The sequence below is a fragment of the Theropithecus gelada genome, chromosome 20, assembly GCF_003255815.1.
Source record: "Theropithecus gelada isolate Dixy chromosome 20, Tgel_1.0, whole genome shotgun sequence".
NCBI lineage: Eukaryota > Metazoa > Chordata > Mammalia > Primates > Cercopithecidae > Theropithecus > Theropithecus gelada.
Window position 1 is genome coordinate 53886504 of NC_037688.1, and position 16792 is coordinate 53903295.

The window sequence follows — 16792 nt, forward strand, 5'->3', positions numbered from 1 at the left end:
AGGACTCACGGAGGCCATGAAGTATCTCTGAGCATCGGCGGCCAGCATAGGCCGCAGGTTTTTGAAGGCAGGGAGGGGCTCACCCACCAGCGTGAAGTTCAGACGCAAGGTGATGGGGGTCACAGAGTCCTCCACGCAGGTCTGGGGGATGGGCGTGGGGAAGAGCGGAGGGTGAGGGGAGCGCTGTGCAGAGCTGCGCTCGGCCCCACCCGCAGTTCTCATCCTGCCCCTGCCCCTGCCCAGCTCCCACGCGGCTTCCACTTCCTTCAGGGCCTGCTCAGCATCACCGCCTTCAGGAGGCCTCCCTGACACCCTCTCTGTTCTCTCCCTTGCTTTGTCTTTGTTTTTTTTTTCTCCTCCCCACAGACCTCCTGATCAGCAGTGACTGTTTTGGCCACCGCTATGCCCCTGGCCCCCAGGGCAGGGCCTATCTCCCAGGAGCAGCTCGATAAATGCGTGTCCAGTGAGTGCCGGAAAAAAAGCCCAGCCGGAAGCCGCAGAGCTCTCTCAGGCTGCCCGATTCTCTTTCCTGAAATCCAACCGTGTGGCCCCTGGCAGTTGCAGCCGATCTCATCACTTGTTCGCTCGCTCACTCACTCACTGGCTATGCAGTAAGTAAGCACCTCCTTCGTGCCTGGTCCTGCGCTGGGCTGAGCCACAGGGAGGCTGGAACGCAGCCTGTTCTCTCCCTGCCCTGCCTTCTGCCAGCCCCAGCGCGGCCGCCACCCATGTTCGTGCCCAGACGCACCGGGAGCAGCAGGGTGAAGGTTTCACAGTATGTCTCCAGCCCGAGGACTTGGACTCGGCTCAGACTCCGGTTCTTTGTTTCCTGGAAGGTGGCACGGGGACTCAGGCGGCCAGGGTCGAGAGCCAGGTCCACGGTCAGAGAGCTTTGGAGGTCACCTGTAGGCGGTCACAGAAACGGCGTTGAGAGAGACAGGAACTCCTTGGGTGGACAACGGGCAGGGTGGGAGAAAGGCGTCTGGGGCTGGGGGACCCCAGAGGTCAGGGTGTCCTGGGTTGGAGGGGAGGGGACTCACGGCTGCCAAGCAGGTTCTTGGAACGTTTGTCAATGTAAAGGCAGATGTTGGACTGTCCCAGGATCTGGTCAGAGACCATCTGCTCCTGACACTCAAATGCAGACCTGGGGATCTCCGCAGGTTTGAACTGCATGCTCACCCGCACCCCGAGCACAGGTCTTGTCCTGCGGGCAGAGCACCGAGCTGAGGACAGGCCCTTGGCTCCTGGGAGCACCATGTGGGGTGGGGTGGGGGTGGGCACCCCCATCTGGACCTAGGACCACCTGGGGAGCGTCCGAGAAAGGCTGCTCTCACCTGAGCAGGAGCGCCTGGCCTCGGGCCCCCACAGCTAGGTCCACCAGTCCATCCTGGGTGAGGTCTTGACCCCCGCTCAGTGCCTGCCCAAAATACTGCAGCCTGGGGGAGAGCTGGGAGCCCGCGATCCGCTGGCCGGAAGAGAAAAGGGTGAATCAAGCTGGAAGGTGGGGGAAGAAGTTGGAAATAAGTAACAAGGGGAATATGGAGGTAGGACTGTGGGAAAGGGAGAGAAGGGGTGAGTTGTGAACAGATGTCACCAAGAAGAACCTGAAAAGAGGAGGTAGGAGTTGGGAGATGATTGCTAAGAAACAGATGTAGGAGTGGAGATCGGAAGGGTGTCCTGGTGACCCAAGTGTCATTCATTCAATCAGTCTCTAGTTCCAATTCTGACTCTTCCACGTATGAGCCATGAGGCCGTGGGCAAGGACTCAATCTTTATGTGCCTCTGTTTCCTCAGCTTTCACATAATGATACTCTTAGCTTAGAGTTTAGCCGTGCGCAGGAGAGGAATTCTGTTCTTAGAACAGCACCCAGAATACGGCCAGCAGTCAATAATGTATCACAATGAGTATTAAGGCTGAAAGGGACCTTGGAGCTCATCCAGCCTCACCTCCCTGGTTGCAAAGATGCAGGAGAGAGGTTGGGGACCGTGCCAACTCCATGTAGCCTTTAAGAGGCCGACTCCAGACCTAACACCAGACGCTCTGACCCCAGGCCCAAGTCCCCTTTTTGTTTCTTGCTGTCACTCTGTCTCTTCAAAGGACAGAAAAAGCTGGGGTGGAGTAGGGAGTGGTCGCACCCACACGCAGATCCACCCTCCCGGGCACTGCCTCCCCTGTAGAACCTATCACCTTCATTCCCAGTGCTCATGTTATACCCGCTTCCTGGAAGAATCTGCCTTTTAAATCTCTGTGCACCAATGGAACTGGCAGGCATTAAAAGTAATAATAATGGGTGGACGCGGTGGCTCACGCCTGTAATCCCAACACTGGGAGGCCGAGGCGGGTGGATCACCTGAGGTCAGGAGTTCCAGACCAGCCTGGCCAGCATGATGATACCCCGTTTCTACTAAATATACAAAAATTAGCCGGACATGATGGCACACACCTGCAATCCAAGCTGCTCAGGAGGCTGAGGCAGGAGAATCACTTGAACCCGGGAGAAGGAGGTTGCAGTGAGTGGAGATGGCGCCACTGCACTCCAGCCTTGGTGACAGAGCAAGACTCTGTCTCGAAAAAAAAAAAAGTAATAATAATGAGCCCGGCACACTGGCTTGTGCCTGTGGTCCCAGCTACTCAGGAGGCTTTGGCAGGAGGATCTCTTGAGCCCAGGAGTTCGAGGCTGCAGTCAGCTATGATTGCGCCACTGCACTCCAGCCTGAGGGACACGATGAGACTCTGTCTCTAAAAAATAAAAACTTGAAAAAGAAAAGAAAAAAGAATAATAACAAAATAAAAAGAGAAATTTACCAGTTACTGAGGGAGTCTAGAAAGGGTAGGTGTACCCCGTCTAAATCTAAAATAAAAGTTCAAAAATAAAAATAAAAAAATTAGATTGGTAAAAAATGCTAACGATCATTTAAGCCTTTAGCAAGGCATAATCTTTTTGCCTATGGAGGGTCTTGCTGATGGTGACACGGTGACACGGTTGACTGATCACAGTGGCAACTCCTGGAGGTTGGGGAGGTTATGGCAATTTCCTAAAATAAGAGAGTGAGGAAGTTTGCTGCCCGGATGGACTCTTCCTTTCATGAAATTTCTCTGGAGCATGGGTTGCTGGTTGATAACATTTTACCCACAGTAGAGCTTCTTTGAAAGTTGGAGTCAATCCTCTCAAATTCTGTGCTCATTTATCGACTACGTTTATATAATATTTTTTTTTTTTTTTTTTTTTTTTTTTGAGACACACTTTCACTCTGTTGCTGGAGTGCAGTGGCGTGATCTCGGCTCACTGCAACCTTCGCCTCCCAGGTTCAAGTGATTCTCCTGCCTCAGCCTCCTGAGTAGCTGGGATTACAGACAACCGCCACCACACCCGGCTAATTTTTTTTTAGTAGAGATGAGGTTTCCCTATGTTGGCCAGGCTGGTCTCAAATACCCGACCTCAGGTGATCTGCCCACCTCTGCCTCCCAAAGTGCTCGGATTACAGAGGTGAGCCACTGTACCCGGCCTGTTTATGTAATATTCTTAATCTTGTGTTGTCATTTCAACAATTTTCATAGCATCTTCACCAGGAATAGATTCCATGTGAAAAAAAAAAAAAACAACACTTTATTTCCTCATCCGTAAGAAGCAGGTCCTCATCTGTGCAAGTTTCATCATGAAACTGCAGCAATTTAGGTTCCACCTTCTAATTCTGGTTCTCTATTTCCACCACATCTGCAGTCACTTCCTCCCCTGAAGTCTAGAACCACTCAAAGTCATCCATGAGAATCGGAATCAGCTTCTCCCAAACTCTTGTTAATGTTGATATTTTGACCCCCTCTTGTGAATCATGAATGTTCTTAATGGCATCTAAAGTGGTGAATTTTTTCCAGAAGGTTTTCAATTGACTTTGCCCAGATCCGTCAGAAGAATCACTATGTATGGCAGCTATAGCCTTATGAAATGTATTTCTGAAATAATGAGACTTGAAAGTCGAAATTACTCCTTGGTCCACGGACTGCAGAATGGATGTTGGGTTTGCAGGCATGGAAGCAACACTAATCTCCGTGAACATCATCAGAGCTCTTGGGTGACCAGGTGTATTGTCAATAAGTAGCAAACTTTGGAAAGAAATCTGTTTTTCTGAGCAGCAGGTCTCCAGAATGGGTTTAAAACACTTACTCAACCATGCTGTAAACAGATGTGCTGTCTCCCTGGCTTTGCTCCATTTCTAGAGCACAGAAGGGTGGATTTAGCATCATTCTTTGGGGCCCTGGAATTTTCCAAATGGTAAATGAGCACTGACTACAACTTGAAGTCCTACCAGCGGCATTAGCCTCTAACAAGAGAGTCAGCCTGTCCTTTGAAGCTTTGAAGCCAGGCATTGACTTCTCTGAAAGTTCTAGATGGCATCTTCTTCCATCGAAGGCCGTCTCATCTACATTGAAAACCTGTTGTTGAGTGTAGCCACCTTCATCAGAGATCTTCTGGAGAACTTGTTGCGCCTTCTCCATCTGTACTTGCTGCTTCACCTCGTACTTTTATGTGGTGGAGATTGCTTCTTTCCTTAAACCTCATGAACCCTGCTGACTTCCACCTCTGCTGACTTCCAGCTTTTCTTCTGTAGCTTCCTCACCTCTCTCAGCCTTCATAGAACCGAAGAGCATTCGGACCTTGCTCTGGATTTGGCTTTGGCTTAAGGGAATGTTGTGGCTGGTTTGATCTTCTATCCAGAGCACTCAAAACTTCCTTCGTAATAGCAGTTAGGCTGTTTCACTTTCTTATCATTCCTATGTTCACTGGAGTAGCACTCTTAATTTCCTTCAATAACTTTTGTTTTGCATTCAGAATTTGGCTGTTTGGTGCAAAAGGCCTTCGGTCCGTCCTGGCTTTTGACATGGCTTCTTCACCAAGCTTAATCATTTCTAGGTTTTGATCTAACGTGTGAAATATGTGGCCAGACATGGTGGCTCACGTCTGTAATCCCAGTGCTTTGGGAGGGCAAGGCAGGCAGATCACTTAAAGTCAGGAGTTTGAGACTAGCCAGGCCAACATGGCGAAACCCCATCTCTACTAAAAATACAAAAATTAGCCAGGCAGGGTGGCACGCACCTGTAATGCCAGCTACTCAAGAGGCTGAGGCAGGAGAATCACTTGAACCCCAGAGGGGGAAGTTTCAGTGAGCCGAGATCACACCAGTGTACTCCAGCCTGGGTGACAGAGCGAGACCCTGCCTCAGTAAATAAATAGTGAGAGACATGTGACTCTTCCTTTCACTTGAACACTTAAAGACCATTGTCGAGTTATTATTTGGCTTAATTTCAATATTGTTGCATTGCAGGGAATGGGAATAGGGAGGCCAGAGAGAGGGAGAGAGAGACAGGGGAGCTATCGGTGGTGGAGCAGTCAGAACACACACATTTATGAAGTTTGCCTTCGTATATGGACATGGTTCATGGTGCCCCAAAACAAGGACAATAGTAACATCGAAGATCACTGATCACAGCTCACCATCACCGACATGATAATTTCAAAAAGTTTGAAACATCGTGAGAATTACCAAACATAACACAGAGACACAAAGTGAGTGCGTGCAGCTTGGAAAACAGCACTGATAGACTTGCTCAGTGCAGGGTCGCTGCACACCTTCAACGTGTAAAGAATGCAGTATCTGCAAAGCGCATAAAACAAGGTATGCCTGTGTGTGATGGGTCATGGGAGTTGGTACGAACTGTTCGTGGTTTCATGACAACATGTGGGCCCTTGTGATTCTCAACCGCCTTTCACCCTCTTCTTTAGATTCCCCTTCAGTTGTTAAACTATGTGTTTTTTGTTTATTTATTTTGAGATGGAGTCTCGCTCTGGCACCCAGGCTGAAGTGCAGTGGTGTAATCTCAGCTTACTGCAACCTCCAACTCCTGGGTTCGAGCCATTTTCTTGCCTCAGCCTCCCGAGTAGCTGGGATTACAGGCATGCGCCACCACACACAGCTAATTTTTGTATTTTTGGTAGGGACGGGGTTTCCTCACATTGGCCAGGCTGGTCTGGAACTCCTGACCTTAAGTGATCTGCCTGCCTCGACCTCCCAAAGTGCTGGGATTACAGGCGGGAGCCACTGCGCCTGGCCAGTTGTTAAACTATCTTAATGATAATTAAAACAGATTATAACAACATGACACCTACTGTGTGCCAGGCACTGTGATAAGCACTTCATGCATACTAACTCATTTAATCCTCACAGCAGCAGCTCAGTAAGGTTAGTTCTATTAGTATCACCATTTTACCAACGAGAAAACTGAGCACAGAGACAGTGTGTGATCTCCTGTCAAAGATCACACAGCTGGTGTGTGACAGAACTGCAGGGACCTTCCCTGCCACTTTTTTCTTTTTGGTAACTTTTTTGAGCTATAGACCACATAGCACAAAACTCACCCCTTTAAAGTACATGACTTAGTGGTTTTTGGTATGTTTACAGAGTTGTGAAACCACTACCACAATCAATTTTAGAACATTTCCACTACCCCAAAAAGAGACTCCATACCCATTCGCAGTCACCCTCATGCCCCTGACTTCCCCCCACACCCAGCCCTGTGAAACTGCTCATCTACTTTCTGTTTCTACAGATTTGCCTGTTCTGGACATTTGGCCTGAATACATGTGGCCTTCTGTGTCTGGCTTCCCTCACTTAGCATGTTTTATAGGTGGAATTGCCAGATCACATGGCAATTCTGTGTTTAACTTTTTGTTTGTTTGTTTGAGACGGAGTTTTGTTCTTGTTGCCTAGGCTGGAGTGCAGTGCCGCAATCTCGGCTCACCACAACCTCCACCTCCCAGCTTCAATCAAGTCTCCTGCCTCAGCCTCCCGAGTAGCTGGGATTACAGGCACCCACCACCATGCCCAGGTAATTTTTTTTTTTTTTTTGTATTTTTAATAGAGATGGGGTTTCACTGTGTTGGCCAGGCTGGTCTTGAACTCCTGGCCTCAGGCGATCCACCTGCCTCGGCCTCCCAAAGTGCTGGGATTACAGGTGTGAGCCACTGTGCCCAGCCTATGTTTAATGTTTTGAGGATCTGCCAGACTGATTTCCAAAGCAGCTGCGTGGATTTACATCATCCCTAGCAGTGCCGGAGGATGCCCGGTTCTCCCAATCCTCACCAACACCTGTCATTATCTGTCTTTGTTTCTAGTCATTCTAGTAGGTGAGAAGTGGCATTTCATTATAGTTTTGATTTCTGATGACCAATGACGTTGAGAATCATTTTGTGCACTCATTGGCCCCTTGTACCTCTTCTTTGGAGAAATATCTATTCCTATTCAAATCTTTTTTTGTTTTGTTTTGTTTTGTTTTGTTTTTGACACAGGGTTTTGCTCTTTCACCTGGGCTGAAGTGAAGTGACACAATCATAGCTCACTGCAGCCTCAACCTCCTGGGCTCAGGTGATCATCCCACCTCAGCCTCCCGAGTAATTGGGACTACAGTTACTACAGCACCACGATGCCTGCCTAATTTTTAAAATTTTTTCTGGAGATGAGATCTCCCTATGTTGCCCAGGCTGGCCTGAAACTCCTGGCCTCAAGTGATCCTCCTGCCTCAGCCTCCCAAAGTGTTGGAATTACAGATGTGAGCCACCTGGAGCGGCCCCTTTGCCTATTTTTTAACAGGGCTTTCTTGACTTTTGCCAAGGAAAGCAGCCCTTGTTCTCAGGGAACCCTGCTCCCTTGGGTGGAGAGCGGCTGCAGGGATGGGTATATGGTGGGACCTTGATGGCAGGAAGGGAATAAAATCATGTAGCATCCAGGGAGGCGAGGAGCGAGTGGAAGGGTAGGTTGAAATGACTGGACCTAAGTGGTGAGCAGCAAGGAGCCCGGAGACTGCACGCCGGGTTAGAGGTCAAGAGGCCGGAGCACCCTTCACCATCCCGGACCCACTCTGAACCTCTGGCAAACCAAGGCTCTTGTCTTCCCAGTGTCCCACATTCCATCTGTAAAATGGGTTTTCTGTGCCTGACCTGTGTACCTTGTAAAACTGGCAAGGGGCTGGGCGTGGTGGCTCACGCCTATAATCCCAGCACTTTGGGAGGCTGAGACAGGTGGATCACCTGAGGTCAGGAGTTCAAGACCAGCCTAGCCAACATGACAAAAGCCTATCTCTACTAAAATACAAAAAATTCACCGGACATGGTGGTGCATGCCTATAATTCCAGCTACTCCGGAGGCTGAGGCAGAGAATCACTTGAACCTGGGAGGCGGAGGTTGCAGTGAGCTGAGACTGTACCACTGCTACAAGGTGCTCAGAGCTGGGCAAGGGAGGTAGGAAAAGGTAAAAAGGGACAGTTTTCCTGTATGACAGAGTGGGAGAGGCAAGGAGGAGGCTGCTGTAATGACAGAAGCGGGACACGGCCTCACCTGGCTGTGGGAGGGGCCGATGCTAGGTCCCAAGGCTCCGTGAAACAGGTAGACAGCACCCTGGTTCTCTTCCTCTCCTGGGGCCCCGATGACCACGTCCGTCAGCTTGTCCCCATTCACATCCCCCAGCACTGTCAGAGCCGCCCCAAAGCGACCCCAGGGGTGGCCCTGCTCCCCGTGGAGAACAGCATCACACCACCACCTTCTCCACTGCAGAATGAAAGCAGTGCCAGGCCCAACCCGGGCAACCCCTCCACCCACACCGGACCCCACCCAGCCCAGGTCCCATCAGCCACTCACCCCCCTGGGCAAGGGACACACGGACACCTGGCCCCCTCGGGTCTGCTCGTAGTAATGGGGGGCCCCAATGAGGATCAGGTCAGTGCTGCCATCGCCATCCACATCCACGGAGCAGAGGGAGGCCCCGAAGTAGGAACCAATCTGGAGGGCAGAGCCTGGGTCATGCTGCCTGTCCCCGCCAGAGGCAGCCCTGTGGGCAGGTCCCACCTCTCCTCAGGTACCAGGACCTCCCCCAAGCCCCCCAAAGCCCCTCTATCCTCTCCCCGGCCCCGGCCACTGCCCCCACCCTCATCTTCCCCTCTGGCTCCTGTCACGCCCAACCTGCGTCCCCGTGACTTCAGCCTTCAGCCTCCATTGCCCGGACACCTGGGTGAAGATGGCAGCCTTCCCGGTGTGCTGGTAGCGGGGGGCCCCCAGGACCAGGTTCTGCACCCCTTTCCAGAGAGCCAGCTCGGTGGAGTAACCTGAGGGGCCCAGGTCTCAGCACAAAGGACCCCATTCCCCCCACCCAGAACCCTGGACCCCCACCTCAGGCAGCGCAGCCCCCTTCTCCCCTCCTCAGGCCTCCCACCGCAGGCAGCACAGCCCCCATCTCCCCTCCCCAGAACCCTGGACCCACCCCAGGCAGCGCATCTCCCACCTGTCCCCAACCCCTGATTGTTTCTCACCCAGGTAAGAGTCCCTCATGTCCACATTCTCCTGAGACATGTTGATGAAGGTAGGGTTCATATTTGGGGGGTACAGGAAGGCACCTCCAGACCAGGTGAAGCTCCCCACAGCCCCCAGAATGGGGCCATCCTGGGAGGAAAGGATTCCAGGGCTGGGCAGAGGCCGGAGCAGGAAGACAGCGTGTACAAGAGACACACCTGCCGCCCGCGCCCCTTACCCACCTGACACCCACCCTGGCCTTCCCTGCTCCCGCCTCCCCTCACTGCACATCATCGGCCTAAGGGGCTCCACTCACAGGCGTGAACACAGCGCTGAAGCCCTCCTGTGCCATCTCCAATTCGAAGGAGCTGCTGCTTGTGGTCTCCGTACCTGGGGGAAGGTGTGACACTCGAGTGCCAGGGAGGGAGACGGGCTTTGCCAGGTCCAAGAACACTTCAGCTTTAGGAGAAACTAAGACTGGAGGCCCAGGGAGGGCTGATGCCTATGACAGGGAACAGGCTCTGCCCTCCAGATCAGCTCCAACTTCAGGGCCCCCCCTCTGCTCCATGGATGTGGACAGCGATGGCAGCACCGATCTGGTCCTCATCAGGGCCCCCCACGGGTCTACGAGCAGACCCGAGGGGGCCAGGAGTCCGCGTGCCCCTTGCCCAGGGGAGTGAGTGGCTGGTGGGACATGGGTTGGGTAGGTCCCAGTGTGGGTGAAGGGTCTCCTGGGCTGGGCCTGCAGTGGAGCCGGTGGTGGTGTGAGATCATTTTCTGTGGGGGGCAGGGCCATCCCTGGGGCCACTTTGGGGTGGCTCTGACAGTGCTGGGGGACATCAATGGGGACAAGCTGACGAATGTGGCTATCGGGGTCCCGGGAAAGCAGGAGAACTGGGCTGCTGTCTACCTGTTTCGCGGAGCCTTGGGTTCTAAGTGGAAAGGTGTTACGACTGAGGAGTCCCCAAGCTAAGAGCTCCCTTCAGACTCACCTTCAATGGCAAAGATCTTCTCCTTCAGCTGGTTTTGAATATCTTTCAGAGCATCAAAGTCCTCCACTTTAAATATGTGTTCCTGGGAGGGCTTCGATGCAATGTCATTTAATTCTTTCCAAGAGTTTCTGTTTTGAAAAGCTGATCCAACCTGTCTCCAAAAAAGATCAACTCAGTAAAAATAATAAATCGAATGTTCCTGTGTGCACTGGGTGCAACATCCTCCAATAACCCCACAAGATCAACACGATCACACCCGTGGACACAGGAGAAACATGAGGCCCGGACAACATCAGGGAGTTTAGGAGAAAGGATCATGGTCTCCAGTCTGGGGCAGAGTTTTCATCCTGAAGGCAGTAAGAGCCGAGAGAGCTGATGTTTCTATCCTTGAAAGGCATGTTGTTGGCAGTGGTTCATGCCTGTAATCCCTGAGCTTTGGGAAGCCAAGGTGGTAGAATTGCTTGAGGCCAGGAATTTGAGACCAGCCTGGGCAACATAGCAAGACCCCATCTCAACCAAAAAAATAAAAAAATAGCCAGGTTTGATGGCACACGCCAGTGGTCCCAGCTACTGGGGAGGCTGGGGTGGAAGGATCACTGAAACCCAGGAATTTGAGGCTGCAGTGAGCTAGGATTGCACCACTGCCTGAGTGACAGAGCAAGACCCTGTCTCAAAGAGAAAAGAAAATAAATAGAAAGGGAAGTTGCCCTGAGAGGAAGCCGTTGGGAGAAGGGGGAAGCCATCCCATGCCCTACCCCAATTGCATAGCGGATGATGCCTGCTGCATCAGCCATGGGGATGACATCCTTATAATCCAGGCTGTCGCCTTCTTTCCTCCCATCAGTGATGACAATGAGAATTTTGGTGGCATCCCCACGGGCCCCACGTGAGGCCTGGAACAATTCGCGCCTATCAGGAAAGAAGAGATCTTAGAGGCCTGTGAACAAAACCACACTAGCCCCTGGTGCCCTTGTGAAAATGAGAAGATGCCTTTTCCTTTGGGAGGTCCTAGTCCCACCCAGAGGCCCAAGCTTGGCAAGGGTATCATGGGCTGGATTTCAGTCCCTGCCTGTCCCCTTCTCGTGGAGACAGATGAGGCCCAAGGGAAGACCTGGGTGCTTTGGGACTGTGCCTGGAAGAAGTCAGGACTCACACGACTTTTTGGATGGCAGTGGCCGTGTGTGTGAACCCTGTCAGCTGGTGAACAGAAGCCAACAGGTCGAGGGGGTTTGAGGTGCGCCTGAATTTCTCGAAAGTGAAGTGTATGGAGAATTTACTGGAGAACTGCATCAGGGAAAACTGGAAGAAGCACACAGGGCCGGGGCTGAGGCCATTTCACCAGGATCCAAGCACCTGCCCCCAGCAGCCTCCCTGCCCCAAAGGCACACCTGGGTGCTGGGTCTCTGGAACTGGTTTATCACAGCTCTCACGAAGTTCATCATCGTGGCAAAGTTGTCGGAGGATATGCTGCCCGAGCCATCAATCAGGAACACAATGTCCAGCTCCTGTCTTGGGCACTCTGGGGAAGGAGGTGGCACCGATCCTCCAAGAGACACTCCCAGAGCCCAGGACTATGGCCTCTTGGCCACAAGAGCTCACTCTCCCAAAACGCTTCCTCCCCTAAGCCCCTAGTCTGGCGATGGGAGTCAGACTCCATACCCTGGGTCCTTTCCTCATCGGGGGCAGGACTTCCCTAACTCCCTGCCTGGAACAAGGCCCTTCATTCTCTTAAAGTTGCATAAAGAGGCTGTGATGGGCCGGGCGCAGTGGCTGACACCTGTAATCCCAGTACTTTGGGAGGCCGAGGTGGGCGGATCATGAGGTCAGGAGATCGAGACCATCCTGGCCAACATGGTGAAACCCCATCTCTACTAAAAATACAAAAATTAGCTGGGTGTGGTGGCATGCACCTGTGGTCCCAACTACATGGGTGGCTGAGGCAGAATTGCTTGAACCCGGGAGGTGGAGGCTGCAGTGAGCCAAGATCGTGCCACAGCACTCCAGCCTGGCAACAGAGTGAGGTTCCACCTCAAAAAAAAAAAAAAAAAAAAAAAAAGTCTGTGATGAAGCTGCTCACCCCTGCGCAGCCAGCCCTGTCGATAAAATAAAAGTGAAGGTCAGACCGGGTGCAGTGGCTTACACCTGTAATCCAAGCACTTTGGGAGGCCTAGGCAGGAGAATTGCTTGAGCCCAGGATTTCAAGATCAGCCTGGACAACATAGCGAGATCTCACATCTACTAAACATTGTTAAAAATCAGCTGGGCCTGGTGGCTCTTCTCTGTGGTTCCAGCTACTCTGGAGGCTGAGGTGGGAGGATCACTTGAGCCCAGGAGTTGGAGGCTACAGTGAGCTGTGATTGTACCACTACACTCCAGGAAGATTTCTCCAATTCAGATGGTAGGAAGCAGAGGGCTTCCCCCTCCACCCTGGATATCTGTGCCCCTCCCTAGACCCATTCCTCCTTCCTCCCTCAATGTCACTCCATCCAGCAATGATACAAACTGGCACCAGTTCCTGGCCAGTGTTTGTCCTCACTGCTCAGTGCTGAATGGTAGTTTTGTTAATTTTTTTTTTTTTTAATTGAGACGGAATCTCACTGTCACCGAGGCTGGAGTGCAGTGGTGCGATCATAGCTCCCTACAGCCTCCAACTCCTGAGCTCGAGCGATTCTCCTGCCTCAACCTCCCCAGTAGTTGGCACTATATGTATGTAACACCATGCCCAGCTACTTTGTATTTTATATTTCTTTTTTATAGAGATGAAGTCTCACTATGTTGCCCAGGCTGGTCTCAAACTCCAGGCCTCAAACGACCCTCCTGCCTTGATTGTGAATATTTTAAACAAATCATCACAGGCAACAGCCACACACTGGACCTGTTCTGTTCTCAGCTTAAATACAGGCCCCCACTCCCCTCGTGTGTGAAGGCAGCGTCGGTCCTGAGAAGAGGATGCTCTTACAGCACCTGGAGAGGAGACCCCCTTCCATGCGACCTCTCAGCATCCCCTCTGCCCCAGAGGCCTCCACCAGAGAGACAGGTGTCCTGGGCATTCTGATGAGTGCCCAGGCCCCTGTGGATGGAGTCTGGACCCACGGAGGTGCTGGAAGGTGCACCCTATTTGCAACCAGATGTCAGTCTCACCAAGGGCTTGAGAGCAAATGTGAAACCAAGGGGTGGCCTCAGCCTGCCGGGTCTGAAAAGCCCACTGTTCCGCTTCCTTGTCTTTCTTCCCCATCAGCACCAGGGAAGCCAGGCCCTGCGTCTCAACCTGCATGTGCACATGCACACACACACACACGTGCGCACACATGCATGTACATGTGTGCATGCACACATGTACACACATGCATATGTATACACACATGCGCGCACACACACACGTTGCTCACACTGCACTTTCACTGACCTTTCCTAAACTACTGCACAAACCAATTGGTCATATCCCAGGACCCACTGGATGAAAATAGATCCTCTTCTCTAAAAATAACAGCAGCTGGCCTTCATGGGGCCGTCGCCTGGTGCTAGCTGCTGTGCTAGCCCCTGGCCATGAATCATCCTATGTTACTTCAGTGCTGGGTGTGTTATTCTCCCCACCCAACAGATGAAGAAACAGATGCTTGGAGAGGTTAAGGTCACAGGAAAGGTCCGGCGGCATGCCAGGAACAGGCAGGGTGTGCGGGCAGCAGCGTCGGAACCACTGCAACACGTGGTAACTCTTTTTCCAGATCCCTTCTTTCTGATCCAGTCTGGCAAGACTGTCTCTAGCCCACCACACCCCCAATTGGATGTGCGTGAGCTCCTCAAAGACTTGGTGGTCCCGACACTCACCCTGCCCGGACGCCGGGAGCCTCCGGGTGAGCTGGGTGGGGGCCAGGAGGAAGCAGAGTCCGGTCAGGTACATGTTCCTCCCACACCCGTGGTGCACGGTGGGGCCGCAGGCCTGGGGACACAGCAGGCTGCTGGGGGGCTGCTCCTGCTCCCTCCCACCCTCGCATTCCGGCACCTCCACCCTACAAGAGACTCCCAGCCCCTGTGGCCCCGGCTCCTCCCTCCCTCAGAGGCCTCCTGTGCCCCAGGGCCACTCACCAGCAGCTGGCGGGGGCTGGTGGTAGCCGCCAGGGACAGGCCCAGGGACATGTTCACGGCCTCCGGGGGGACTGCGGGGACAGATATGTGCATGGTCACTTTCGGGGGTACAGAGAAGGCTGTGGAAGAGCTGGGCAGGGGTCACCTCCACCTGGGAGACAAGGTCTGATGGTGAAGGGAGCTGTCGGGTTTTGACAGAGCTGCAGGGGTGTGATGAGCAGGGAGGCCTTAAGAGGCCAGGAAGCATGTCTGAGGGTGAGGGTCTCAGACACAGCAAAAGTTGGAAGTGAAACTCCGGTGAGCCCCACGGGCCCCTGGAGCCGGGGAACCTGGTAGCCCTGCCCTGGGTCCCAGGAGGGGCGGCGACTCACCCTGCAGGCCAATGGGCTCACAGGCACCGGTGCTGTAGCCGCACTGGTAGAGGCCACCCGTTTGGTTGGCAGCTGTTCTCTCTTGCGGGGCTCCAACCACCACCCTGCGAGGAGCCAAAGAACACTTCAGGTGAGAGTATGGACGCTGCGGCACAGCTGCCGCTCCGGCGAGTTTGCGTTCCCTCTCTAAACCTCAGCTTCCTCATCTGCAAGATGGATTTTCATCATTTAAATTCCACGTGGAAGGGATTTCTGTCTGTTGGATTCTCTGGCGTATGGAGACAGTAAGTATTTGTTGAGTCTGGGTGTGGTGGCTCACACCTGGAATCCCAGCACTTTGGGAGGCTGGGGTGGGAGGATCGCTTGAGCCCAGGAGTTTGAGACCAACGCAGGCAACATAGTGAGACCCTGCCTCTCTATATTTTTTAATGTATAGAAAAAAAAAAAAAAAAAAAAAAAATAAGTGTTTGTTGCACGACTGATTCCTACTCACAGGTTGTCGTGTGGACTCAGTCAGCGTCCACCTATGATGAGCCTGGCACTGCACTTACTGCTCTGTAAATGTTAGCTGTGAGGCTGTGCCTGCTTTCAGGGCAAATCTTCATTAGCCAGGGCAGTCGCTACACCAGACAGAGAGGAGAGTTTGCAAATAACGGGGCAGGGCCAGGGGCACGCGGCCCTGAGCAGGGAGAGGATGGATGGAGCCGAAGGCCAGCGCCACCTGGGCCTCACCAGGAGTTGGCATACTGGACCACGCTGTCTCCAAACCCAGCGCTGTCCACACGGAAGGCTGTCAGCTCCTCTGTGTCCAAGTTGAAACCCAGAGAAGTTGCTAAGGCTGGGAAAGAGGTGGGAAGAGAGCTTTGGAGAAGGGTCTTCCTCCTGCCTGGCCACCCTCTACCCCTTGCCCCAGCACCCCAATCTCCCCTCTGAGCCTGATGCCCAGGGTGCCTGGGTCTTCTGGACACCCAGCTCATCCCCTTCTCTCCTTCCCAGGGTCCAGGGAGGCCCCTTGCCCACCATCCGCTATCGAGTTTCAGTTGTCCGTTTCTGCAGAGCAGTACCCAGGCTCTAAAAAGGATCTTTCCCCAACGTGCCCCTCAAGTGCTATGAGAGAGACTCCAGGAAAACCTGGGTACCAGAGCATTCTGCCCACAGAGCACAAGCTTGGCACGTTCTATCTATTTTGAAAATCTCTGGAGTGTCGAGACAACTGGCGTCTCTTCCAGCATCTCTGGAACTCCCCCAAAATCAATATTCTCTCCTCCACAAACTCCAAATCTCAAACCCTATGTGCCAGTCTCCCCCTCATGCTTGACTCAGTCTCTCTTCCTACCCAGATCCTAAGGCCCCAGCCTGAGCCCCCAGTTCAGGGCCCTGGCCCCCTTGGGCCTGGGTCCCCAGCCCTACTTCACTGGGGCCCAGGCTCACCTGTGAACAGGAGGAGCGCTGCCCTGGTCCTGGTCATGACTAGAAGGTCAGACGAGGAGCTCTGAGCTCTTGGGCCGCTGCAGGAAGAGCTGGACCAGGGTACTGAGGAAGCAAGTGGGCAGGGAGGTGGCCAGGGGCAGGAAGAAAGTTGTCAGCATGAGTCAGAGGGGGCGGGCAGAGAACGCAGCTGATCCGAGGACGGGCCGGCCGCCCACACACCCCCAGCCCCACCGCAGTCTCTCATAAGATGACTTGGCTTGATGCCCTTTGCTTGGGTGGATGCAAATCCCTGCTCTGCCCCTCCCAGGCTACCCCTTGACTGCCAGAAGGCACCCCTTGACCTTGACATTTCAGCCAGACTGGAGGGGGGTGGGGCAGATGCCAACCCCTCAGGACCCTAAAGGAAACCCTGGTGGGAGCCCTTCACTCTGGCCTGGAAAGTCTGGGCCAAGGAGTGGGGCATCCAAGTCCCTAAGAGGAGCACAGAGCGAGTATTTGTTCATTCATTCGTTCTCTCATTTATTCATCATTTATTCAAGATGCCTAATTTGAGCCTGGAGACGCAAGCCCTCTGCT

The 16792-nt window shown here is 53.1% G+C and overlaps 1 protein-coding gene across 1 annotated transcript in view; it reads right to left on the reverse strand.

Moving 5' to 3' along the window:
* ITGAX (integrin subunit alpha X) overlaps window positions 1-16374 on the reverse strand; it is a 29315-nt gene extending 12941 nt beyond the window's left edge. The window contains exons 1-18 of the mRNA XM_025370333.1: window positions 16217-16374; window positions 15518-15623; window positions 14786-14889; window positions 14415-14485; window positions 14157-14268; window positions 11717-11847; window positions 11482-11627; window positions 11084-11237; window positions 10329-10479; window positions 9653-9726; window positions 9357-9486; window positions 9010-9152; window positions 8689-8829; window positions 8389-8598; window positions 1335-1465; window positions 1041-1204; window positions 749-903; window positions 10-141 (exon numbers count right to left, since the gene is read on the reverse strand). Of these exons, the coding sequence (XP_025226118.1) occupies window positions 10-141; window positions 749-903; window positions 1041-1204; window positions 1335-1465; window positions 8389-8598; window positions 8689-8829; window positions 9010-9152; window positions 9357-9486; window positions 9653-9726; window positions 10329-10479; window positions 11084-11237; window positions 11482-11627; window positions 11717-11847; window positions 14157-14268; window positions 14415-14485; window positions 14786-14889; window positions 15518-15623; window positions 16217-16253 (2292 nt within the window). The 5' untranslated portion in view covers window positions 16254-16374. The remainder of the gene's footprint in view (window positions 1-9; window positions 142-748; window positions 904-1040; window positions 1205-1334; window positions 1466-8388; window positions 8599-8688; window positions 8830-9009; window positions 9153-9356; window positions 9487-9652; window positions 9727-10328; window positions 10480-11083; window positions 11238-11481; window positions 11628-11716; window positions 11848-14156; window positions 14269-14414; window positions 14486-14785; window positions 14890-15517; window positions 15624-16216) is intronic.
* Between the last annotated feature and the right edge of the window lie 418 nt (window positions 16375-16792).